At 35.9% G+C, this 27,089-nt stretch overlaps 1 protein-coding gene across 2 annotated transcripts in view; it reads right to left on the reverse strand.

Annotated features, from left to right (window-relative positions):
• Reck (Reversion-inducing-cysteine-rich protein with kazal motifs) overlaps positions 1-27,089 on the reverse strand; it is a 211,021-nt gene that overhangs the window by 29,824 nt on the left and 154,108 nt on the right. Inside the window, exons 1-2 of one of the 2 annotated variants that reach the window (XM_074123282.1) lie at positions 14,896-15,010; positions 8,321-8,357 (exon numbers count right to left, since the gene is read on the reverse strand). In XM_074123282.1, coding sequence (XP_073979383.1) covers positions 8,321-8,357; positions 14,896-14,916 — 58 coding nt within the window. In that variant the 5' untranslated portion in view covers positions 14,917-15,010. Of the gene's footprint in view, positions 1-8,320; positions 8,358-14,895; positions 15,011-27,089 lie in introns of those variants that run through there. The other variant, XM_074123281.1, reaches the window with a different exon arrangement.

Genomic DNA, 27,089 nt, shown 5'->3' on the forward strand with positions numbered 1-27,089 from the left:
AAGTTTAACTTATGTTTATATATTATATTTAAGAGTGTACTTGTGATGACGTCAATATATGTGATGTCATCAATCCACGTAATAACTTAATAGTGGACTATGAAATAAGTTAGACAAGATATAACCATGTTATAAACGAAGTTGTCAACTTTGTAAACTATAAATTAGGGCTAACTTTACTTACTTTAAAGAGAATTCGCTTTGAACATAAACTAGTAAGCATTTCAGTCACATACACACACACACACACACTACGGAAGATGTGGGTTCAAGTGCAGCGGGATAGACTTGGAGGGTTGGGACTGTGCATCACACAGAGACAGAGAAACATCCGTTTCATTAAGTAGCAAAGAGGGCACGCTTGACCGGATATGACGACATATAACTCGCCGCCGGTAATTTATAATACAATTGTTTAGTGTGTGTGGTCGGTCACAAATTAAATGGGATTTCCTTTTCACGTAAGAAATAACAAAAACAACTTCCGTCAGACAGTTAATAAATTCTTAGCGGAAATATGTGCTTTTCATTTTTTTTTTGTTGGTACAAAATTTTGCTAGCAGAGGTCGCCAGAGTGGTCTATATAGACCTCCAGGGGTCAAAAGTAGGGGGTCGATCTGATTTATAATTACTTATTATTTAATAAATATTAAGGTATTTAAATTTCAACATTAAGATATTTTCCACTTACAGGACTGGCTTTTCAAATTGAGAATCAAAACTAACGTTACGAAATCAAAATCAGACGGAAAATCCTACCTCCAATCATCTTGAACCAAACTCCTGTACCAGCTGTGGACAAAGTACGCTACCTTGGACTGTATCTAGACAAAACGGTTGACATGGAATCCCCCAGACTAGACTGAAAAGACAAGAAACTAACCAATGCTACAAAACTTCTCGCCAGACTACTTGACAAACTTAACCTACATAACAAAAAACTCTTATATCTACTGCTACTGCGACCCTATTTGGTCGTACGGCATCGAAGTATGGGGGATCCAGACATTACAGCCCAAAAATACTTCGAAAACTTTCTTAACTCTCCGTTCTATGTATCTAACCTCACTATCCATAATGACCTCAAAATCCCTTTCATTACAGGTTCTTGTTAACACTCATTTTCTCAAATTTCATTCTACTCTACAGCAGCTCATCCCTAACCTTCACATAGAACACCTATCTTCCTCTACATTACCAGGTAATCCTCTAAGGAGATTGAAGAGAAGATGGTCTCGTGATCTACTCTTATCGTGAGAGCAAAGCACGTTACTGGAGTGGCACCACTGGGTGCCTTCTCCACTCATGATTTTCTTTTATTTTTTGTTATCAGGTACCATATTTGCTTGTTGCAACAACCGTTGCAGTGGTAAATTCCAATAAAAGATTAAAAAAAGAAGATATTTTTCATAAAACTATTGTTACACAATGTAAAATTACTTTAATAAATGTTTAAAATCATAAAATCAGTATACAAACACAGTACCTAATTTCTAATAGATAGTTTTATTTTAATTAACTGAAAATTACTTTTATGGGGGTCGATGGAGATTACGAAAAATTATATAGGGGTCCATGATCAAAAAAGTTTGACCGACCCCTGGACTAGAGGAAGTAGTGAAATAATATATTAAATCGGATTTACGTAGTTAAGATTAGCTTAATTGGGCTTTCTGTAGATTCTTAACTAGGTGTAGAGTGAGGAGCTTCCGGGGAATGGTGCTTAGAGTAAAGTTCCAAAGAAAATAACGATTATAGAATGGTTTTAAGGAGGGAGGGGGAACTTCCGGTTTTTCCATAATAATTAAACATTATTTTAGTCAAGGGGTTGGCACAAAATATTTCACAATATTCCTTGCCAATGAGGTCGATGGCATTAGGGATGAAACGTGAGGAAGGCGAAAATTTGTGTAAAAACCTAGGTTCTGTTCTGCCTCGCTGTGCAAGGACTAGGAGCTGAAACCATATTATTGCACTGGTCATTCCAGCTCCAGCAGAGAGTGCAATCTAAAGGGAAAATGATCAGGGTCATTGATGACCGTAACAGATGATGGTGGTAAAATAAAAATTAATGATGATTCCATTACTTATCTTTAATCGATGTCCAACATCAAATTCCCTAAATGCTAGGTAGGTGCTGAACACCAGGAGATGAACGTTGGAAGAGTTCCCAGGTGTGTCTCGCATTTATTTAGTTAATAAAATCTAAATGCCACAGCTAAATAAGTCAGTAACGAACAAATATACCAGATGGTTAGATCGAGTGTCTCACAAGTTAGCATAATACATAAATTACCATTAAGCAAAGCTTTAGCTTGGTCCCCTCTATGTGTCAGAATGTTTGGACTTTGTTCATTAAGTTCTGTTGCCTAGGCTACACTAGTGAACTTGGTAATTTACACTAGCAGCAGGAGTATGGCTAGTTGACATTTGTTATTACCGCCTTAGCACCATGTACACACCGTCACAGATCCAGTATCAGCCGACAAGTAAGCATCACACTTAGCACCATCAGTATCATTACCATTCTACATCTAGAGCAAGTACTCATCTTGCTCTCTCCTCCACAGCATTTGCTAATTGCATGAGTATTCATTAGGTCTTAATTAAATAAGTTTAAAGTTAACGTTTTTATTTAGTCATTTTTTTTAACCTTCCCTTGCAGCTCTTTTGAGCGGAAATGAATGCAATCATAGCAAATTAGCGGAAATGAGTTTTCAACAAAAATCAACCATCTTTTCCCGCAAACAGCCCCCACGATTTTCCTTCAACTTCGCCACCACTTCTAACTTTGATTTCAACTAATTTTGCAGGAAAATTCATTAAAATGTAAAACCCTCCAGGAAGTGTTGTGCTAAGTTTTTCCTTTGGCTGTAAAATTTACATTTCAAAATTTTCTTTTTGGAAGAAAATTTTTGTGAGTTAGAACGTTTCAAACTAGTTGATAAGAAACTAATTTATCACATCAAATTTTTTTGATGATTTTTTTTAATTAAATTACTTTCACCGCTTTTAGAACAGTAATCATACGGACAAGATCAAGAGAAGCGTTGGCCAAACGTCTCATCATATTCAAAATAGAGTCTTTATTTTCCCCCTAAAAATACAGCAGATTGTCCCTCAAAAATCACTATACAATAGAGTTTTATGTGGCCACTTTTTGTCAGGAACCGTCCATGTTCAAATTATTTTAAAAGGAAACCTGACATCATTCTTGCTCTTGCACTATTCTCAAAGTAGTAAGAATAATGGTAAAATTAAGAAGGATGCCACCAAGCAACAGATTGTAATCTGGGACAATCTGGTGAGGAAGCCTGTGCTTCGTTGGACATTTCGTTTAGATTGACTCCAGCATAGTGAATTCAAGATTTGAGCACGTGGATGCACGAGATGGAAATGGATAGCAAATCTTATTGATGGATACTTCTAAGTTATGGAGAAAAAAAGAAAAAGAATCATTGGTTTGTTTCCCTATTCAAAAGGATCTATTGTAAACTCTAGTGGCCCCAAAACGGATGTTCCTCCCCAAAATCAATTTTAAAAACATCGCAATATATTTTCATACTAGAGTAAAAAAGCTATTGAGTTGATTGTATAGTAATTAAAAAGAAAAACGGAAAATCTATTTAGGAAAGTTTTTCCGCTAACGGGAGTTTCCGCTAACGGGAGTTTCCTCTAACTTAGTATTCTATAAGGGCTTGAAATGTACTTAGAAATGCAGTTTAGTGGAGTTCGTTCAGTTCACTTCAATTGCAATAAAAAAATTTTCCTTACGAAAAAAGAAAAAGAAAAACGTTTTCATGTGTTCCAGAGAAAAACTTAATTCCGAAAACTTGTCACGATTGCGATACTTCTTCTTGCTAGAAGAAAGTTAATCTTAAGAAAGAGATTTTTCCTTTTTCTTCTCTTTTGCAGAAAGTTTTTATTTGAAGCGAGCATTAAAATGTTTTATTATCTACAAGAGCAATGTTTACATAAGTGGAAAACTGTAAAAAAAAAGAAGAAAATTTATATATTTTCTAGAGGAGGGAAGGAGTTTATGAAACCCTGGGTTTTGGGGCGGTGCAAAAAAAAGAGAAAAAAAAGGGGCAGAACAAACAGTAGTTTGAGAGAGTATTGTTCTGAACTAGGCCAAGGGTTAGCCCCATTTACACGAGGGACGGTTTACATAAGCAAGTGGTCCCAGAAAGGAGGTTAGCGAAGGCAGTAATGGTTGTCCTAGTTACAATTGCCGCCTCCAAGGGTTTCAACCACTAAATAGATATTATATGTGCTCCGGTCTATGAGGAATTATAACAAATCTAGGCCACTATGTTAATGATGGAATCTATGTTATGGTGGATGAGTATCTTGGATTATTTACTGCTCTATTCCAGGACCCCGAGGTCTCGTAAAAGGAAGAAGATGCACTTAGTGTTCCCTCGCCCCACTTAATCCGCTCTCACATCAGCTCCAACCCATTATGACGCTAATAATACAGTTGTCCTTTCCGTCATCGCCCTTAGAGACAATCAAGGGCTTAGAAGAAGGGAAGCTGAATGGAACAATGCCAAGAGCTAACCCAAATCACCACATGCTTATCAGATATCATTTCCTCTTCCGGGGGGGGGGGATGTAAATATGATCTCTAGGGATTACCGTCCCAAATTTTTCTAAAAGTGAAACATCCTGAAAAGAGGGAAACTAAAAAAGTTTTGAATAAACCGAGCAGAGAAAATTAAGTTAACTTATTCTCGGTTATTTGATAAATAATTAATTAATTTTGTTAGTATTTAGAGCAAAATATTACAAACTGTGGATCATTCATTACCACCATTGATTGAACTTAATTAAGAGCCACTACTGGCTCTTCACCAGTAATTGTTAATGAACTGGATACAGTTGATTGGGATCAAGTGAATGGGATGCCACGAGATAAATCTTCTAATCAAAAGGAATTACAATATTATGGGAACAGGAACACATACGTTCTGGTGTGAACATACGCACGAATCCTCTTACTGCAATTTGGGTCATGAAATTCTTGAACTAAACTTAAGTTCGAAAAAGATGATTGCCTTCATTGTTAACTTTGATTGCAATAAAAGTATGAACTCTTTTGGGCAATTAATGGTTAGAGTCTGTTTGTTCCGTACGTGCGAGTTGAACATACGCACGAATCCTCTTACTGCAATTTGGGTCATGAAATTCTTGAACTAAATTTAAGTTCGAAAAAGATGATTGCCTTCATTGTTAACTTTGATTGCAATAAAAGTATGAACTCTTTTGGGCAATTACATAGGAAATTACAAAGAAATAAAACAATGCGTTCAGTCCAACTGAATGGTGCTGAGCCCGCTACATGGAACCACGTGTTTAAAAAGAGATTTTCTGGCTCAAAATGGCGTACAATTTAGTAATTCTGGCTCAAGAAGTGCTCTTAAATGGATTTTTCTTAGGAAAGGTCAGTTACAGGATTACTTTCGCCGTAAATTGATAATTCCGGGTTGATAGATTCACGTCTTCAGGTGGCAGTTTTGCCAAATTTGAATTTTAAACTTTCTACGATTTCTCAATTTTTTCAGTTATGGTGAACAAAACCATATTCACCGGAAACCAATTTATAAATCCTTTTTTTTTTGCGTTCGAGCGACGTCAAACAGGACATTTCCGTTTAAGTCTTTACTTTCAACGAATAAAATGAAAATATAAAAAATAAATTATTAGAACTTGAATATTTTAGATTTTACTCACACCAAACAGATATGTGTACTTTCTAATGAATGAACCGTAGAGTTTAATAATGAGGAAGTTGAGTATGAATCATCAATTGGCTGTTTGTAGATGAATTAATGGTTAGAGTCTGTTTGTTCCGTACGTGCGAGTTGAATCCCACTTCCTTTATCGTATCATAGTTGGTAAATCTCCATCGTAGTTACTCGCTGCGCAAATTTCAGATTTTAGTAGCTAGCGAAATGTTTGCATTATTTTTGATAATTGAGATAATGATTGCAATGAATTAAAAGACTTATTAATCTTGTTATATAAATTCATAAAAATCTTACGATTCATAACGTTCGGTTAGAACATTAAATGGATTTAACATTGGTTAAACCCATTGCATGCTTACGCCAAAAAAGTTTCTAGCACGCCATTGGCCTATCTTGCTATTGAACTATCTTAACGATTTACTGTCAAGGGATCTTTGATCCTAAGGTAAATGTTTACGGCTGGACGAAATTCGAGCAGCGAGCTGGTTAGTGGAGGTAATGTTGAGGTTACCCACCAAAGTCAGCCTGACTATGCAGACAATGTTGGGAATGTAAATTATTACATCATAATTAAGATGTCGATCGCCCCACCCTCGGAATCGCTCAAAATGTTTGTCAACAAATTGAAAATATTTTTTAACTAAGTAGAAAATTATTTACACTGTTTACAAAGTTTTATCTTTTCCAGGAAAACTGTTGCAACCTTTGAGGATTTACTGATTGGAGTTTTCATCAGATATAAATAAATAATTTGGACTCATTGAGTACGAAAAATGGATTTTAAACTTTAGTCTACCCAAGGTAGCCGAGCGGTTATAGGCTAGACCCGCAAAGCTAAGATGTATTGTTGGTTTAGTGGGTTCGACTCCTGGTCTAAACCTTGGATTTTATTTAATGGTTTTAATATTGTAAGGCGCCCCATTAGCCGAGCGGTTATAGGCTAGACCCGCATAGCTAAGATGTATTGTTGGTTTAGTGGGTTCGACTCCTGGTCTAAACCTTGGATTTTATTTAATGGTTTTAATATTGTAAGGCGCCCCATTAGCCGAGCAGTGATAGGCTAGACCCGCAAAACTAAGATGTATTGTTGGTTAGTGTGTTTGATCCCCTGCCTAGGCTTTGGATTTTATTTGTTTTATCGTATATGAGAAATTTATAGTCAAATATGCTTGCTAGTCGCCTCCGTTCGCGACACCTAATTAGGCAGTTGGACGTTAAGCCCCGCCTAAAAAAATTTGGCTTTACTTTACTCCCTCTCTCTCAGAGTGTGAACTTGTGGTCACCTTAAATTCAAATAATAATTTAAATGAAAAAATAAGATACGGCAATAAGCTATCACTCAAAAGTGATACTGTAGATCATTAACTTTGATGAGAAATATTTATCAAGGAAAATTGATTCAAGGAGCAGATGAGCGGAGACAGAATCTATGTAAAGTAACGTTTCCGTAAAATTTTCGTGCTTATCACGTATGGAATATATTAAGAATGGAAGTAAAATGCCTTGTTTGAAGAAACTTACTTGAAGAAGTTGCCATATCTCTTGACGATTCTAAGTACTTTTGAAATAATTTCAGCAATCATTATTTTTTTAAAAAAAGCAAGAAATAAGTAAGACACAAAATAATAAAACGTAAGCACCAAATTTCCTAAGGGTCAAACTGAAGCACGTACCATTGAGAATAAAGCAACAAGTATCTCCTTAACCTGTTGACCCGTCAGAAGGGAGCTTCTACCAGACAATTTAACCAAGGCAACACCACTTTGGTCCCTCTAACTAGAACTTGGTAGTGAAGATTCAATTTAGCAGTTAGTAGTTGGGTAAATATTCGTCATTAAACTGTCTAGCATGATAGATCTGGGGGTATTATCAGAATAAAGTCAATTAACAAAGCAAAACAATCAAAGTAAATAGAACGAACTAAGTATTTTGGTTCTTACTGGTACTTCTAGATTCTGCACTTTCATTTCAGTAAATTTATTGCATCTAACAATTCACTTCAAACATTAGATGTGACTACAGTTTATAGAGTACCCAGTGATTTGATTTTAATTCAAAATAAACTAGACATTTAGATTTAAGTTCTAGATTAAACATAATCTATTTTGAGAGGTAAGAATAATTTAACTAAACTAATATTTGATTTCGACTTCAGTTTGAATACAATTTGAAATTAATCCATTTTAATCGATATCACGCTAAAACTAATTAAAAGTAATCAAGAGTCGATTTGCAATAAAAAGAAGCGGAAACCACAGAGCACCAGCAAAAATTTGCATGAACAAGAATGAACAAGGATTTGCGAAAAATTCTACGATATAGATCCTCTTCCGGTAGCTCTTGATTGTGAATAAAAAAAAAAAAAGCGGGGGTCAGATAGTGGCGCCAAAAATCTGATATAAAATAAACTCCACAGACCAGCCAATAAGGGCCAATTTGTAAATTTATCTTCGAAATCGAAACAGACTCGATCGCAATACTTTCCCCTTAGTTAGGGGTAAGTAACCAAGTTAATACACAAAAATAATTAATAATAAAAATTTTTTAGTATATAATAAAAAGTTACTCACTTTTTTCGGTATCGTTCATACATCTCCAGAACGGAACCTGTAAAAACGGAAACAATATTTAATGCAAAACAATAAAAACAAAACAAGATTGCATCCTTAATTCCTTAATTAATATTGGCATAATTGATAACTAAAAATATACATTCCAATCGAATGAAAATAAAAAGAACCAAAATTTAAAAACAAATAATTATAAGCAAAACAAAATTATAAAAGTATTTTTATAAACTCAAAACAAAATTTCTCATTTTGAAGGCCCTTGTTATAAAATAAAATAAATTATTTAATTTATCAAAATCGGCTACATCTAATGGAGTCTGCACTTGAATATCTATCTACATCTGTAATACTAGAGATGTAGATATTCAAGTATTTATCTCTATAAGATTGCAGCCTCATACATTTGAATAAAAAGTGCTGTAATTCCTCTCTTTCGGGAATACTGCAATTAGGGCAATTGGAGGTATCTGTTTGAAAACTGTTTCTGAAACCAGAAGAAGTGATTTGAAAAGAACGAGGCTGACATAGCCTCAATTGACTAATTAATTTATGCTTTATAATTGGCACCCTCAGAGACAAATATTGCTCACCCAGCGTTAGGTCACGTTCACAACGGAGCTGTGAGCATAGATGATAGCGGAGATGATAGCAGTGATGCATCAACGCTTATAGAATAACCTAGTACATTCGAATGTGAGCGTGCACAACGAAGCTTCGACTAGTGACTCATTCTCGCTGCTATAAACGAGCATAGATGATAGAATTGAATTTTTCATTTTTCTGCTAGCTGAACTCCCAGTATCGGAGCTTCAAAATGGACGTCGAAAAATTATTTAGTGCTGTCTTTACTCATTATTTTTGGTTATTATTTTATTATTTACTTTTAAACAATATTTTGTTTTTTAAATCGTGCTTACATTTATTTTCATGTGTATTTATTTGTTGTTTTTCTCAATGAAATCATTACTTACCTGAGAGTAATCAATAGTTTTTCTTCTATGGTTATAGGATTTCCATGACAATTTTTCCAAAGTTTTCTTAATTTTGACCTTATTTTTTCTAAAATATAGTCGAATGTGGGTGGACCCATCCTCACATATTCAAAAAAACGATCCGGATAATTTCTAAGTTCCTTATATAAATAGTGAAATTCACCCAAAGTACTTCGTTTTTTATTTATAGGATGTACGAAATGATATTTTCTAAAGCGTTTTTTCTTTAAAATATACCATTTTGTTGCTGCTGAACATAAAAACTCTTCTTCACTTCTCGGACATGTTGGATGTATCACAGCTCCGTTGTGCACACTAATCAGCGATTATATTTTACTCTATCAGTTATCATCTCTGCTATCATCTATACTCACAGCTCCGTTGTAAACGTACCCTTAGACTACTTATCTTACTGAAGTCTGGATTGTAATTTGACTGAAGAACAGCGTTAATGTCTAAAGAAAATTTATTATTCCGAAATTTCAGAATGCTACTGCTGAATTCATCCTTAAATTGTGACATTTCGCTAGTATTTAGCAAGCTAACTGCATCAATAGAATCCAATTTTCCTTTTAACTGAGTGTTCAAATTAAATTTAACCACAGATATTCTGTCATTACTGAGGGATTTAAAAATATTCAAACATATTTTTGGGGGGCGGTTACCATCCATTAGTTGAACTTTATACCACTATCTAACCATCTTTTTTAGAAGCTCAATTAAGTTAAAGTAAAATATAAGAAATAAAAAAACAAAAAAACAGGAGAAATGTTATTTTCCTAGCAAAGTCCAACCCAAGTTGGGAGAAGTAATATATGGGATGTACAGCCGGAAATATTAGAGAGGCTAGGTCCACAGGTGGTTAGGATGTAAAACTGTCAAAGGCTGAGTGGACGTAGAGGGTTGCAAACATTTTCAATAATCCACCGGCAGACACGTGTGCAATCAAAGGGCAGCAAAAAGGGGATCACCCTAAAATGTACTTCCAGGGTACTTCAGTACGCAAAAGGGGAGCCCTTACCAAAAAAAAAAGAAGTAAAAAACAACAGTTCAAATATTGGACTAGTTAAAAGTGATTACATTTTGTTTGGATTGGTTTTTAGTGGAATGTTACGAATAAACAAGTACGACCATTGGACACTACAGTATGAGAAATGGTGTCCAATTATCCTGGTGATCTAATGTTGTAGGAATTTCCAGGAAATTATCTATTATCTATTAATATTCAGATTATGAACTATGAAGAACATTTCTTTCAAAGAACTTCAGTCACTTAGCTGGTGCAACAGCCTTTAAAATATCGAAAAGAATGTGATGCGGACAATTTAATGATGTTAGTGTTTTTAAAAAAAAATGTTTCCGGTTCTGCCGACGATTAACGACACAACAATTCGTGAAAGTTTCGAAATGGTACCTGAAACTCCTTCTCTCTATAGGAAGTTATGGGCGGAAAGATGTAGAGCAGAAGTAAGCTTTGGGCACCACCAGTCTACTTTGCTGCACAGAATGACGCTATCTTGACGTCAATTAAGGAAACAATTTCAGCTGCAGAGGCAAACTTATAGTAAATAAACAAAAGTGATCCGGAGATGTTAATCACTACAGATTGGCGATTGGTTCAAGAAACAAGCAAGCCATTTAGCCTGACATAGGAAGTCGAAATTTCTGCACCAAACTAAGTTCCATTAAGTAAGGGAGTTAAAGTCTGAAACCGGACAGGGATACAATAAACATACGGAAAGCTGGACTTGAACAGGCTTATTCGCTCTCTGTTCAGTAAGCTCCATAGCAGGGCCTTCAACAATGAAAATAACTACCAGAATTGGCTTGGAGACTTCTTTAGTTTTATTTCAAACAAACGGCTCTAGCTTTTCACATTAAGTGAAGAGCACGAACAACTTGACTTGATCAATTCTATGTCCACATCTGTCCTTAATGCATTACCGTGCTATGCAGCGTAAAAAAAGAAGGCACCGAATTCCGTGGAACTGTTTTCCCTGGAATTGCGTAATACAAAACCGATTCTGGCTGGCCAAGAGACTACGGCTTCGACCTTACAAAACCTTATGGTTCCCAACATAATTACATTGTTGCTGAATAACTGATCACCTATTGCAACCACAGTTACATGCAGGTCCCCTACGCTGCGAACCCTGTGTAGAATATCAGCGCAACGAGGAAGGCTGGGTGTGTGTGTTGCGAGCTGAGTACATAAATTTAATCACGCATGTATTATAATATATTTAGGTAAACGATGCACGTAACTTAGCCGTTTCTCTGCTTTAATATATATATATGATCATCTACCTGGTGAATACATATATTATATATCTGCGAATAATATATTCATATTGATTTCACTTATAAATTACCGGCTCAAATTGGCTACAATTCAAGTTAGTTTAAGAAAAAAAAAGATCCCTTTCACCTGATTACAAGGATATTAACTATTTCTCTAAGCAATCACTCACACAACTTACGTCTCTTTTCAGATTTCAACTAAAATTTGTTTTACGTATTTAATCTCCATTCGGGTATTAAGTTAAAATGGAAACATGAATATCTTAAATAAATTTTCAGCGGATGAAAATAATTTCACAGAATTTGCTAGGGTAGGATATGACGCAAAACAACACGTTATCTTGGTAGGTCGAGATGAGGAAGTCAACGCGATGTTTTGTAGCCTAGATTATCTACGAACAGGAAACAACTTGTTACCAACTTGGCGTGCACAACCTAAAAAGTTATATCTGCTTATGGAAGGAATTTTGATTAAAATAGTTATGTGCTGATGGTACTTATAGGAAAATAGCTTTTCCTTCTTTAAAAGAATTTTCCAAAGTTGAATGATAAATTACCTGAATTAAAATAGCTGGTTCATTAGTAAAAAGTAAAAAAAAAAGTAAAGTAATCGCCTATTTTTTCAGGCGGGGCTTAACGTCCAACTACCAATTAGGTGTCGTGGACGGAGGCGACTAGCAAACATACTTTACTGTGAATTTCTTTTATTAACCATTAAATAAAATCCAAGGCCTAAGACCGGGAATCGAACCCAGTACCACAATGCATATTAGCTGCGCAGGTGTCGCCTCTAACCGCTCGGCTACCGTGGCGCCTTGGTGGTTCATTATAGCTTCAAACGAAGGGCACTTAGAGATACTGAATATTTTTAAAGAAAACTAGAAAACGTAGTAGTAAGACTCAGTAGATGGGACAGTGCAGCCAGGCAATATTACCACAGAGAAATGAACACCAATTTTTAAAATTTTGCACATAGCGAAAGGAAGGTTGGCATCACTGCTCAGTATATTCTCAGTTCGATGAAAACAAAAAAATCTGGAGAAAACACTGTGGCAAATTTAGGTTTTTCTTTTTCAAGGAAAAGTTTTATTCCTTCAGAATCAATTTCCATCACAAGAATATTGAAACAAAAGCGACCAGCCTTCATTTGGACTGGCCAGACAAACTAAAAAAGGAATCTTTCAATCAGGTATACATCTGAACTCGAGCTATGTAGGGCCACCGGAGGAATAGCTCTAAGGAAAGAAGGAATAGCATCTGGGAAGGGAAGGAATATCTTAGAAGAGAATATAGCAGTTGTTATACGATCAAGTTTCCAGATCCCATCTGAAAAGGCAGTACCAAGAAGAAGACCTGCCGAAATAAGAGTATCAGAAATGGCAAAGAGTCCCTCCATGGGTTGATGTGGGTTAGAGCAACTCACCCAGTCCCTGCTGGATAACCAAAGTACGCCCTTATTAAATAAAGCTATTCTAGGCTAGATTGAATGTTGGCCGGCTTCAATTTCGACTTCAACTTGTACGGAAAATGATCCCAATTATGGTACTATCAAACGCTACTATTATTCCAGGGTTATTCAGGGAAAAGAGAGCTTGGTATTCATATTATTGTTCATGATAGTGTTTGTATAGTTATGTTAGTTATTGTTAAATTTAATTAATTCGTTGATTTAAAATATGAAATCCACTGTTCACCAACTGTAAACACTTGTACAAATGTGTAATGGAGAATTGGAAATATATTCTCCTTTACAGAGATTCTATTGGTGGAAAAGCAAACCCATACACATACTTAAGATACGCCCACCAATTTGTGAAAACCACTAATAATGTTATAAACATAACACCTTTTATGCACACAAAATAGTAAATCTACACGATTAGAAAGTTCTCTTTCTAGAGTCAGAGAAAGCAAAAAGGAAATAAAATTAATCAGAAAGACAATGATAATTTTTTTGGTAGGTGTAGAAAGAATTGAAAAATCCCCTTCAAGATGTTCAAACTTTAGAGACGATATTTGAGTAAATAGATAGAGATAAAGATAGATAAAGCACAACGATTATGCAGGCTTAAAAAAAAAAATGCAAAACATTTATTCTAATGCTTATTCTAGGCCCTTATTAAAGGAAATTGTGCAAGCATTTCTCATTGGATGATTATTTTTAATGAAACAATTGCTTTGAAACTGAGATGTACACAGACATTTACACTGACAGACATGGTTTTGAAGGAAAATGGAAAAACCATTTCAAGTAAAAATCAGCTGAGAGAATTTTCTTCCTAAGCTTATTGTATTGATAGGGCTCTATTTCTTTATATCTTTTAAGTTGTGCTTTATCAAAACTGTTTTTCATTTCAGTTCTTTGTGGGGTTTGTATTCTTTTACAAAATGGTTATTTAATGAGATGAGAGTCTGATATCGTTTATATACTGCTTTCACTTAGAATTTCAAAGCACACATTTCCTCAGTTAAAAATAAGCCGTTCATTGCCACAACTCCATTAACTTCATAAAACAAAAACAAAAATTGAAGGAAAGAGATGAAATAATGTATTGTACCTTGTTCTTTTTTAAATTCCTGTTTATAATATAAATTCAAATAAATTTATCGCTAAATTTCAGGAGCATGCTACTTGAATTTGAGTTGAATTATAGCAACGATTTACATTAGAGTTCAGGAATTAATCAAAATGGCTTCTGAAATAAATTATTTATTATTTAAATGGCCAAATTTGTGCCAAATTTTAAATTTGTGTGCTTTAATGGTGTAAATCTTTATTATTTGGGAAATTTATTATAAATATAAAAAAACTAGGTCTGAACCAAGTGCTTTCACACTTAAATTTAAGATATCTCAAAAAGTGGAGTTAATCGATTTGTGCATTGTTCAATTCAATGTTCGAATATAATTTAGAGTTGAAGGAAATTCAAGAATGGAGTTATCTTCACAGATTATCTATATGAATACTAGTGTAATGCTTCGCCCTCCTAGACTTTAGGGGTTTCAATTTAAAAAGAAAAAAACCTGGTCGACACTTGAACACTTTATTAGATAATCATATAATCCCTAAACTAAATAATAATGCAATGAACTACTTCTATGGATAATAGTATATACCCTTAACTAAAGAATAATGAAAATACTACTTCTATAGATAATCATACCAAACCCTTAACTAATAATCATGAAAATAACTACTAAAATCTAAGTCCTCCCAGGCTCCTTGCCGCCCTGGGACCAGAGAATGGTAACCCCAAAGACCATAGACTGGTTTTGGCTTACCAACACCTGCAGCTCGACCATTCCTCGCCAAAATCTTGAAGTCTCCGTCAGGGTTCTTCACAATCAGCCACTCTTTTCGGTCACACACTTTCTAGCCTTCTGCTCTCTTTTTCTCTCATACCACAACTCACACAGCTCCACATAGACACACACTTACACACACACACCACTCTCCAGGCCCCCACCATTTTGCCGGCAGCGCGAACAATGCTCCTAGCAATTTCATGACTATGCACTCTAAGTCTACGTATAGTGTTACATTCCCCATGTATAGCCATTTAATTTAAACAAAAATATAATTACAATTTACAAAACCATAATTCCGTCCCCTACACTAGTATTAAATAGTACTTTCTATTATTAAGTATAAGTACCACATTTGTAGTTACACCTCGTATGTGAATGTATCGTAAGGTATTAAGATTTTTACCGGAAATAAACGGCTCCGTATCCGTAAGTTTGGAGAAGTGTTCTTTACAAATTGGACTGGACAGCTCAAAAACCGGAAACTCGGGAATACAAATGTGATACTATATTTGGTTTAGGAGCCAGGAACCGGATACTACAAAATAACGTTTTGGGAAGAAAAATCTGATGTGTCTCTTTATATGAATAGAAGTTGATTTTACAACACAACTTTTGAATGTCTAAAATCGGCCATTTTCAAGGACTTGGACTTTAGTTATTTAATTCAAAGGCATTCCTTTTGTTACTCTGTTCGCTTAATTTAAAAAACGCACTTACTCCCCCTCCATCAATATATCTATATATGTACTAACCACCTCGCAGAGTACTTCATGGAAGATGCTAAGTCTAGAAGAGAGTACGGCAGTACAGGAGGAGGTGCTCATGTGAGTGATTCACACCAAATGAATACTTAACGAGTCAATATTAAAAGTCAGAGTGAAAACAGGAGATTCCCTGCATTATTCCTTTATAATACAAAACCGCCCGACGTAATCTCCTTTAAACAAGGTTATCACCGGGGAAATAGTTACAAACTAACTATACCCTTTCTCCACTCTCCTTCGACGGCGCTTAACTTCTCTGATTAACTCTAAACTTCGCAGTTGTACTCCACATTCTGGGCATCTCTCCATTATCACTTTGTATTCTCCAAATGAGCGAATAATAGAAAACTTTGGATATTAAACTTTGAATGGGAATTACAAGGAAATGAACTGAACCAAAAGCATTGGATCCTAGGCCCTGGAATCGTGGAATTAGCGCTTTTGTAAAATTAGGAACGGAAGTGTCTATCGAGGGAGAGGGAAGAGTTGTTTTGAAACTTTTGAGGTTTCGTAGTGCGATTCGAATTAGTGTTCCCGAACAAGCTAGATTTTTCCGCCACGTAAAAGGCCCAATGCAGAAATGAAGGATCACAGCCTCACCATCAGCATGCTGCTTATAGATTTCAAATCACTATTTCAGGAGCGAACTACATAATTTGCACCACTAGTATAAGCATACCCTTCAACAGGCTAGACCACCAGTGCTTCTTAAACATTTTTGCGACCTCGACCCCTTTTTTAAAGAAAACTTGCTGACCTATTTATATCCTCACACCTAAATGATTAGGCTATAAGTCGATTTGTCATATTTGGATGATTGTACACTGTATAAACTGTATTAAATGTGAATACATCAGGCTGTAACACCGCTAAATTTATCCTCGATTTTGTTAAAACAGGATAAAATTGAAGTTTGTACAAAATAAAAAACATATTACTATATATTTAGCCAAATATTAATAATAATTATAAAATCAATTAAAACATCAAATCAATATCAACACTTTTTTAAAAATAAAATAACATAAATATAAATTTTATTTTAAATTATCACAAATAAACTTTTATTGTGAAACTGGAAAACCATAAAAAACGTTTCGTATTAAAATCGTTTTATTATTTTGGATGAAATGTGGTTTTAAGGGGATCTGCTTGTTTATCTTCACACAATAAATTAAATCTGGAATAAATATTTGTTATTGTAGCTCTCATAGCATTTTCAATATTTTTTAATATTGGAACGATAGATTGTTTTTTTTATTAACGTTAAAGTTAAAAATGATGATTAACATATGCGGTAGCAAATGGCAAAAGATCTTTCAATGTTTCGTCAAGAGATTGATGGATATTCTTCTTTCTTTTTTTTAACTCCAATCCAAAAAAGTTGCTAAACTTTTCTTGGGAAATTCAAAATTTAAGACTTCAGCATCAGCAGAAAGTTCTGCAAATTCTTGTTGAGCCTTTAGAGTGATAAATGTTGCACTTGAGCCAGTTAAATTTGTTGAATACCCCTTTTAGTTAGGGTTACCATACGTCCCGGTTTGGCCGGGACTGTCCCGATTTTAAGCACTTGTCCCAGCAGGTTGTTAAATGTATCCCGGTTTTTAAAGGTAAAAAAAAAGATTTAATATTGGTTAAATATAAAGAAATCGTTTGCTCGAGTGTAACGTTGGCGCCTTATTATTTTGTAAAACTAATCTAAATTGGAAATGTAGTAAATTTTATGACTTAATTAGAAATGACGAAAACTTTCTAACAAAAAGTACAATCTTCTGAGAAATACTCTTGTACAAGTAAATAATATACTACTATTAGTATGTAAGTGCATTTTATTATATTTTCATATTTAATACCTACATTTTTTTGTGATTTTTCACGATATACGTTTAGTTTTGTGACACTCAATAATATTAATAATTTGTAATTGCAAAATATTCATAAAAGTGTAAGTTATACTTTATTAACAACGAAAAAAATCTAACAAATTAAGCTATTTATTTATTTTTACCTGACTGTCCCGGTTTGGCGTAAGAAATATATGGTAACCCTACTTTTAGGGAGCCTCTCCTTCAAGGAATCCTCTAAAATGTCCCTCCAAAAGAAATGTTTAAATGAAGCTAACAGATCTAATTATGTATAGAGCATATAAAGGGTTTAAAGGGCCGACAATTAAAGTTAAAGAAAATAACAAAAACTGGGATTTCATTTGGTGAGGTGACATTTATTTTGTTATATTTTTAACCAAAACTTCTTTATCAGCCCTTTAATATGAACAAAATTCGATTGGCAGACCTGTAACTTATTTCCAGAAGAGCGATCAACGCGGCAGAGTTATAAAAGAGAAAATGATTCCCCCAACAGACGAAATTCGTTGGGCAAGAAAGTGGAAAGAGCATCTTAAACCACCACTTGAAGTTCTCCAGAGAAGGACCGGAAACGAAGTAAGCACTCGTTGCCATGTTCTCAGTGTGCTCTGTTTAAACATTCAGTTTAAAGTGATTACAAAACAAATTAGCAAGATTGAAAGCACAGGAACGGCGGGTTAGTTAAGTCTGTGTGGTTTTTAGTGAAGTTGAAGATGGTGAAGTATCAGCAGAGAGTATCCCTACTAAGTCGTCGACACTTACCCTGCTGCTGCTGCTGCTTCTGCTTCTACTGTTGGACAATAAAAACAGCCTATCCAGGAAGTCTGGATTTTCTACTGAAAATCTCCACCATGTAAGTTTGTAATTTAGGGTTGAAGTAAAAGTAGAAAGACGCAGAAGGTCTCTGCGTTTTGTAGTTACAAGGAATGGTGTGTGTGTGTGTGTGTGTGAGAGAGAGAGAGTCTTAATTATTACTAACAGCCCTTGCTTGCCCTTTTGCAGAAGGTGGGAGACCGCGAGACAACATGAATCTGTGCAAAGTACTTAACCCTTGCTCCACCCTTCCACTTCGCAAGGGCCTACAATTCAAGCTAAGCACACACACAAAACTTTGTAACACTCATTATACATGTATGTGTCTTCTCGTCAGTCGCTGGTAAAGCAAGCCACCCCAGTATAACATGAACACAATGGGAATGTTACTGTGGAGTCTTAACATCAACTGTTTAAAGATTTGTTCCAAGTTTTAGAAAATTAACAACCCAGGACCAACTTTTGACTCTACTCTCTCTCTCTCTCTCTCTCTCTCTAACTGCTCACAATTAAAGTGATACTTGAATAAGTCACATTTTGGGAATTCACAATGTGTGGCATTTAAAGCAATGTGTGTGGTATGGTATATAATTAAACCAAAATGGTTAAAAGCAAAAGGTCACCACGTAGAAACCATAAAAAACAGGCTATTGTTACTTCTCTTCCCGTCACAACATGGTGCCCCAAAGCAGGGACATTTTTCTGAACCAGAAGATAGATTATAGAAGATAAAAGAGTTAGATTTCTAAATCTAAGATGACTGTTCCAATATCTATTCATTTCTAAAGTCAGTTTACATTACCTTCTCATTTCTAGTTGGCCTATTGCGGGCAGAAAATGTGAAATTGTGGATAAACTTGCAAAGGAAGCCACCAATAGTGGGGGAAATGGCTAATTATAAATTACCACACACACCGATATCAAGTGCATAATTGCAAAAGCAGCACTACAAAAATGGCCAGACAGATTGCCAGTAATGGTAATAAAGGGAGATTCAATAGAACTATGTGCAGATCAGTTACCTAGACAACCGTGGTTTAAGGGGAACTGTCACTAATAAATGGGTTGTTACGACAATAAGCAGGCTGAGAGAGCGAACCACGCTGTGTGTGGATCGTATCTTCACAGGATCAACAAAAGGTCCTCTCTCCTCTTTGCCGTAGATTGCAATGTAGGATTAGGAGTAGGATTTCAAACAGATAATAAGGATATTTCCAAGTTATGTGGTAGAAAGGTAACGAATGTTTGACGACTTATACAGGTATTTAGAAGCACCATTTCGCTACGAAGACATAATATTCTCCACCAACATATATGTGATTAAGTCTATAGCAGAGCTAGCAATAAAATATGAATGTATTTAAAAGTTATAGCCGATTAGAATGAATGCAAGAAAATGATTACAGAAGGAGTTCGTGATTTTAATTTCGGTTAAGCTATAAGGATGGCAGGAATATAGAGTACTGATCCATCCATTAGTTGTAGTTTATGTAAATAGTTGTATATAGTAGAGAGATGAATGAGTGAAGCGAATGTATTTATAAGTAAGAATGGAGAGTGAGTGATGTTCTAGTGTTGAGCATCTGGACGATGCTGGCTGTATGGCGAAAGCCAATGCCAAAAAAAGAAAACAAAAAAATGTTTTTATATCTTTAACTAGTATTCCAGAGTTACCAACCACTAATTCTTGTATGAGATCATGAACTCAAGATATAGGAGACCATGCGATAAAAAACTTAAGCTCCCAATGTGTGTGTATTTCCGGCCAAAAAAACTCAATTTTTCTAAGTTTAAGCGCTACCGCTTGAGTGTATAAGTACAATCCTCTTGGGTGCTTGCTACAGAGACTAATTTAGTTTAACCACACCTGACAGTTTAGCAACTCTACCTTCCCGACATCACCTAGCCGGTAGATATAACCTTAACGAACACTATTGCCGTGAGTTAGTGGGGGGAAGTTCTGACGGAAGACAGCTATTACCCAGTAGCACTAGATAACACCAGCTAGCAGCTTCACATGCCAGTATCGAAACTGTTATGGGTTTTCTCTGTGCCGAGACATGTCTGCGGGGGGGGGGGGTTAAAAAAGGTTATTTTTTCTCCAACCCAAACCATCTTTGAATGTTATCGCTAGTTCAGCTGCCAAGGTAACCACGTGTATCATGTCTTTTTTTTCCTTAACCTTCCCACTTCGCTCCCTGTCTGGATGGCATAAACAGAGGACCATTTTTCGCCCTAAAAAGATAAGCTTGCGCGAGACATAAAGGTAATTAAGTTATTTGTAACTTTTTTTGTTTTTTCTATTCAGTTTTATAAATTCAACTCTGCCGTGACTATTTCCAAATATTTAAAAACTAACTTCCGTTAAGAAGTTATTGTAGCAGCATCACAGAACATTGTAATGCGAACTTCATTTTAGAAAATTGTCAGCTGGGCAAAGCATAAGATAAATGAAATTGTTTCTCAGATGGAGGGGGGAGAAAAAAACTTGTGAAAAAAAAGAAAAGTGGATTAAAGAATATCCAAAATGAAGTTAAGACATCACTATGACATAAGTTTATCTGTCTCCATTGTGGAGGCGAGAGCTGGTGGAGGTTAAAAGGGCGAAGTAACACAGGTAACAAACTTTCACTTCGTCATAACTTTGTCATACTTTATATAGAAGAAGGTTTTTCTTGTCGCTTCTCCACTACTTCTTGTTACTAACATGAAGTAGAAAATGGAAGTGGAACAGAGATGGAGGCTCCCCTAGGTGATCACGTTATTCTGCTAAAAGAAACCATCCTGTCGTCCTTCAGGAGGCACGGAAGTGAGAAAGGGATCTGTTCAACTTAAGTCCAGCTAGCCTGTTACGATAAGCCAGTTATCATGATGAGTCTCTTTCGGATTGCGAGAGAAACTGACCAACTATTTTATGAATTTGTGCTTATTTGGCCTAGCATTTGGGGATCTTAGGACAGAGGCCATATTCAGGGATATGGTACATATTTTTAAATGTAACAGATTTCAATATAAATTGATTTAATATAGAAAACACAGATTAAAAAAAATTATTTACCCTACGTATGCTAATTAACAAGGTTGTTGTCTTCTGCCCTGACTATTTAGGATAAAGCCCTCCTAACTTAGGATCTAAACAGGTGGGACTGTTAACTACCATAAGGTAAACAATGTTAAATATTGTATCAATGTAGATTGCAATCAGTAAAACAGATGTTCCACAGCCCTGAAGATGAGCTAGTCCCCAGGTAGTAAGTAATCTTGGCAGAGAATAAATATACAAAAAATGGCATTAATCTTTCATTTCTATTTTCGTTCATGTTTGTTTAATATTGACACATATCTCTCAATAATATTGGCGAGGAATCCGTCCAAATAAAAAACAACAACTCGTCTTTTTGCCTTCGTTTCGACAAATGCATTGCCTTCTTCAGGGCCTGTGGATATTACAAATACAAACAATTTAGAGAATTGAAAAATTAGTAATATATAAAAATAAAAATAAATAAAATAAAATACAATAAATTCTTTATAATTATTGAAAACTTACGTGGCTATGCGGGTTGGTTGAGTTACAGAAAACTAAGAGCCAGAACTGGAGAAGCAGGTATATACGAGGGTCGTTTGAAAAGTCCGTGCAAAGTCAGAGAGATAGCACCACTGGCGCGTATCGAGGTTATGTTTAGTTAGTAGCATCTCTTGGAAGAACACACACCAAGTTTCAGCCAGATCGGTCTATTTCTTTGTGTTTGGCATTCGTTTGAATCGAAGAAGTCGAGTGATTTTCAAAAAATGGACGAAAAAGAATTTCGTGTGTTGATTAAACACTACTTTATGAAAGGCAAAACGCCTCAGGAGACTAAAGAGAAGCTTGATAAACATTATGGTGACTCTGCACCTTCGATTAGAACAGTTTATAAGTGGTTTCAAAATTTTCGGAGTGGCCATATGGGCACAAGTGACGCTGAACGTTCTGTTGAGGTTACTACTCCAGAAATCATTGATAAAATCCATGATATGGTGATGGATGACAGAAGAGTGAAGGTGCGTGAGATTGCTAGTGCTGTGGGCATCTCGAATGAACGGGTACATAATATTTTGCATCAACATTTGGACATGACAAAGCTATCCGCAAGATGGGTGCCGCGATTGCTCACGCTTGACCAAAAACGAAATCGTGTGAAGTGTTGCAAGGACGGTTTGTAGCTGTTCCAGAAGAATCCGCAGGACTTTAAGCGTCGTTTCGTCACTGTGGATGAAACATGGATACATCATTACACTCCTGAGACCAAAGAACAATCTAAACAATGGGTTACCAAGGGGGGAATCTGCGCCAAAAAAGGCGAAGACCGTTCCTTCGGCCGGAAAGATTATGGCGACTGTCTTTTGGGATTCGCAAGGAATAGTCCTCATCGACTATCTGGAAAAGGGTAAAACTATTACAGGTGTATATTATTCATCGTTATTGGACCGTTTGAAAACCGAGCTGCAAGAAAAACGCCCACGATTCGCCCACAAAAAAGTCCTTTTCCATCACGACAACGCACCAGCTCACACCTCAGCAGTTGTGGTTGCAAAATTAATGGAAATAGGGTTCCAATTCGTTTCACATCCCCCCTATTCTCCAGACTTGGCTCCCTCGGACTACTATTTGTTCCCCAATATGAAGAAATGGCTGGCGGGAAAAAGATTTTATTCAAACGAGGAGGTGATTGCAGAAACGAATGGCTATTTTTCAGACTTGGACAAATCCTATTATTCGGAAGGGATCAACAAACTAAAGCAGCGTTGGACGAAGTGTATAAGCCTAAAAGGAGACTATGTTGAAAAATAAAAAAGGTTTGCCCCAAAAAATTAAGTAGTTTTTATTTTTGCACGGACTTTTCAAACGACCCTCGTATGTCGAGCCTCCCATAAAGGACACTCTCACTAGCGAACACCTCCATTTACGGACAGTTTTTTGGATTTCCCCGTTTTACCCCTATACACTTTCTATATAAAAGAACCTCCGCGTCTAACTCTTCACTCTACATAGCGATCGCGGACATTGATTTTTGGGGAACGGATTATATGTTTCACCTCCCACCAACGACCACCTTATTATTAAAAGTTCGTTTATTAAAGTACGACGCGGTGATAAAATTATTTTTTAAAATTTGAAAAAGTTTTTGGATAATTAAGAAAAATGTCGATGCATATCATATAGCTGCAATAATTATGCGATTATGCACGTTTTTAAATCTATTAATAATAAACAAGTTTTAAATATATATTTGGAAAAAAAAAACAAAAACATATTTTTTCATTATGAAACTTGCCGTACACTCCATCTAATGGCCACCTCCAAATAGCGGCCACTTTGCTTTCCCCCGCCAGTGAACGTCATTGAGAGGTTCAACTGTATTCAGATATAGCGGGACTTAAACGGGAATTAAATGTAATGACTGTAAAGAGACGGGACAGATACAATAGACTAATTACAATGTTCAGTTTGATAGAAGAGTAAAATAGATGTTGGAAGATTTCTTTTAGAACAAAAACATCACCGACAAACATAGGAAAAACCAAAAATCCCCTTATGAGCTAAATACATATGAACTAAATGATCAGAAGTAAATTTTAAAAAAATAGCCACGTAAGTTTCAATAATTATAAAAAATGTATTGTATTTTATGTATTTATTTATTTCTGTTTATATATTACTGATTTTTCAATTCTTTAAATTGTTTGTATTTGTAATGTCCACAGGCCCTGAAAAAGGCAATATATTTGTCCGAAACGTTGGCCAAAAAGACGAGTTGTTGTTTTCATTATTTGGACCGATTCCTCCCCAATCTTGAATCCTTAATTTACGGTCACTACGAGGGTCGTTTGAAAAGTCCGTGCAAAAATAAAAACTACTTAATTTTTTGGGGTAAACCTTTTTTATTTTTCAACATAGTCTCCTTTTAGGCTTATACACTTCGTCCAACGCTGCTCCAGTTTGTTGATCCCTTCCGAATAATAGGATTTGTCCAAGTCTGAAAAATAGCCATTCGTTTCTGCAATCACCTCCTCGTTTGAATAAAATCTTTTTCCCGCCAGCCATTTCTTCATATTGGGGAACAAATAGTAGTCCGAGGGAGCCAAGTCTGGAGAATAGGGGGGATGTGAAACGAGTTGGAACCCTATTTCCATTAATTTTGTGACCACAACTGCTGAGGTGTGAGCTGGTGCCTTGTCGTGATGGAAAAGGACTTTTTTGGTGGGCCAATCGTGGGCGTTTTTCTTGCAGCTCGGTTTTCAAACGGTCCAATAACGATGAATAATATGCACCTGTAATAGTTTTACCCTTTTCCAGATAGTCGATGAGGATTATTCCTTGCGAATCCCAAAAGACAGTCGCCATAATCTTTCCGGCCGAAGGAACGGTCTTCGCCTTTTTTGGCGCAGATTCCCCCCTTGGTAACCCATTGTTTAGATTGTTCTTTCGTCTCAGGAGTGTAGTGATGTATCCATGTTTCATCCACAGTGACGAAACGACGCTTAAAGTCCTGCGGATTCTTCTGGAACAGCTGCAAACCGTCCTTGCAACACTTCACACGATTTCGTTTTTGGTCAAGCGTGAGCAATCGCGGCACCCATCTTGCGGATAGCTTTGTCATGTCCAAATGTTGATGCAAAATATTATGTACCCGTTCATTCGAGATGCCCACAGCACTAGCAATCTCACGCAGCTTCACTCTTCTGTCATCCATCACCATATCATGGATTTTATCAATGATTTCTGGAGTAGTAACCTCAACAGGGCGTCCAGAACGTTCAGCGTCACTTGTGCCCATATGGCCACTCCGAAAATTTTGAAACCACTTATAAACTGTCCTAATCGAAGGTGCAGAGTCACCATAATGTTTATCAAGCTTCTCTTTAGTCTCCTGAGGCGTTTTGCCTTTCATAAAGTAGTGTTTAATCAACACACGAAATTCTTTTTCGTCCATTTTTTTGAAAATCACTCGACTTCCTCGATTCAAACGAATGCCAAACACAAAGAAATAGACCGATCTGGCTGAAACTTGGTGTGTGTTCTTCCAAGAGATGCTACTAACTAAACATAACCTCGATACGCGCCAGTAGTGCTATCTCTCTGACTTTGCACGGACTTTTCAAACGACCCTCGTAAACTATGAAAGTATTTATAATAAATACTGTTGTAAATTTCTAGAAATTTCTGGAGATAAAGAGCACCAATGAAACTCCAAAACGTAAGAGCATCGATAAATTTTTTTTTTTTTTGAAAATTTCTGGCTATATCCGAACATCTGTTATTTAAACAAAATAAATAGGTAAATAAAAATAAATAAATAAATTGAAGTTTTTAAAAGAATATATCTTGTTGTTTAGGTTAGGAGTAAAGTCTAAACTTTTTACTCCTGTGTACTTAACTTACAAGCGCATACTTTCATATATATATACATATATATGAGGCATGAAGAAGTAGAAGTGAAGATGGGTATATATTGTCTGGCCTTTTGGTACAGCGGAAAGGCTCCTAGGTACACAGAATGTAAACAAAAAAGGGTTATTTCCCAAGTTTTTTTGTCATTTCTTCCTCCTACTCCTGCTTTTAGGGACCGGATTTGGGGAACCAAACTCAGCCAGAGGTCCAACCCTATCTGAAATAATTTATGAGTGTTTATGAAAGAGGCACACCCCCGTCCCTGGTCTACTCTTTGGGCCACAAGATATATATATATATATACATACTCTAGTAGGGAAAGAAACAAATATAGGCTAGAGGTTCGGGATAAACCTAGTTTATTAAAATGAGAGTGTATGTGGTACTGTAGTGGCAGCCGCTCGGAGAGGGAACATCCCTCTACCCCTTGTTAAAAATAAGGGAGAAGGAGGAGAACTATAGTAACCGTAGGATGACAGGACGAAGGAGGGAACCCCTCTCACCTAACCACGGATTAGTTCTATTTCTGTAGGATTTAGGGATATATATTTGTCGAAAGGCACACGTGTCTTCTCCTTTTAAATATTCTATTAGCTCCCCTCCCCTCACCACAAAACTTCTCTGTCTCTCTCTCTCTCTCCCACACCTGAATACATAAAATATATTAAGATTTTCCTGCCCGCTTGTTTTGTTTTTTTTGTTTAATCCAAAATAAATCGATAATTCCAATTGTAGATACATTTATGGAATGACTGATCAAAAGTATGATTTGGAAGAAGATCAATCCACCGGATGTTACTTATATTTCACAGCAGCATTTTCAATTCCCTAGACATTCACTAATGGATTTAATTTGAACTTTGACCATAACACCTGTCACTTTGCTTTTACATTTTCAGGTAATATTGATTTCATATAGATTTAGATTAAGAGCTGTGACGCCATTTATTATGCGCTATAGATTTGTTTTTTGACACATACTATTTGATATTTGCGCCTTATTACTTTTGATTGGCCAAGCACTTGATATTGAAGCAAAATGATGCAGATGTTCACATAAATGTGATTGTATATAATCTGATCTGATCACACCTTAGAAAAGAGTGAAATATGAAACCTGCATCGTTAAAGGAGAACGTCCCTCAGGTAGACGAAAGAAGAAGTGAGCGAAATAAGTTGAAGGTGAGCCGTCGGTGGTTTAGGGGAACAGGGGATAGCTTGGCATAAAAGGGTTGTACCTATATATATATACTCATTCACACAAACTCACACAACCATAAGATTGGTATT

Source organism: Rhodnius prolixus, unplaced genomic scaffold (genome assembly GCF_049639745.1).
Source record: "Rhodnius prolixus isolate KJV_2025 unplaced genomic scaffold, Rpr scaffold_14, whole genome shotgun sequence".
Classification (NCBI taxonomy): Eukaryota; Metazoa; Arthropoda; class Insecta; order Hemiptera; family Reduviidae; genus Rhodnius; species Rhodnius prolixus.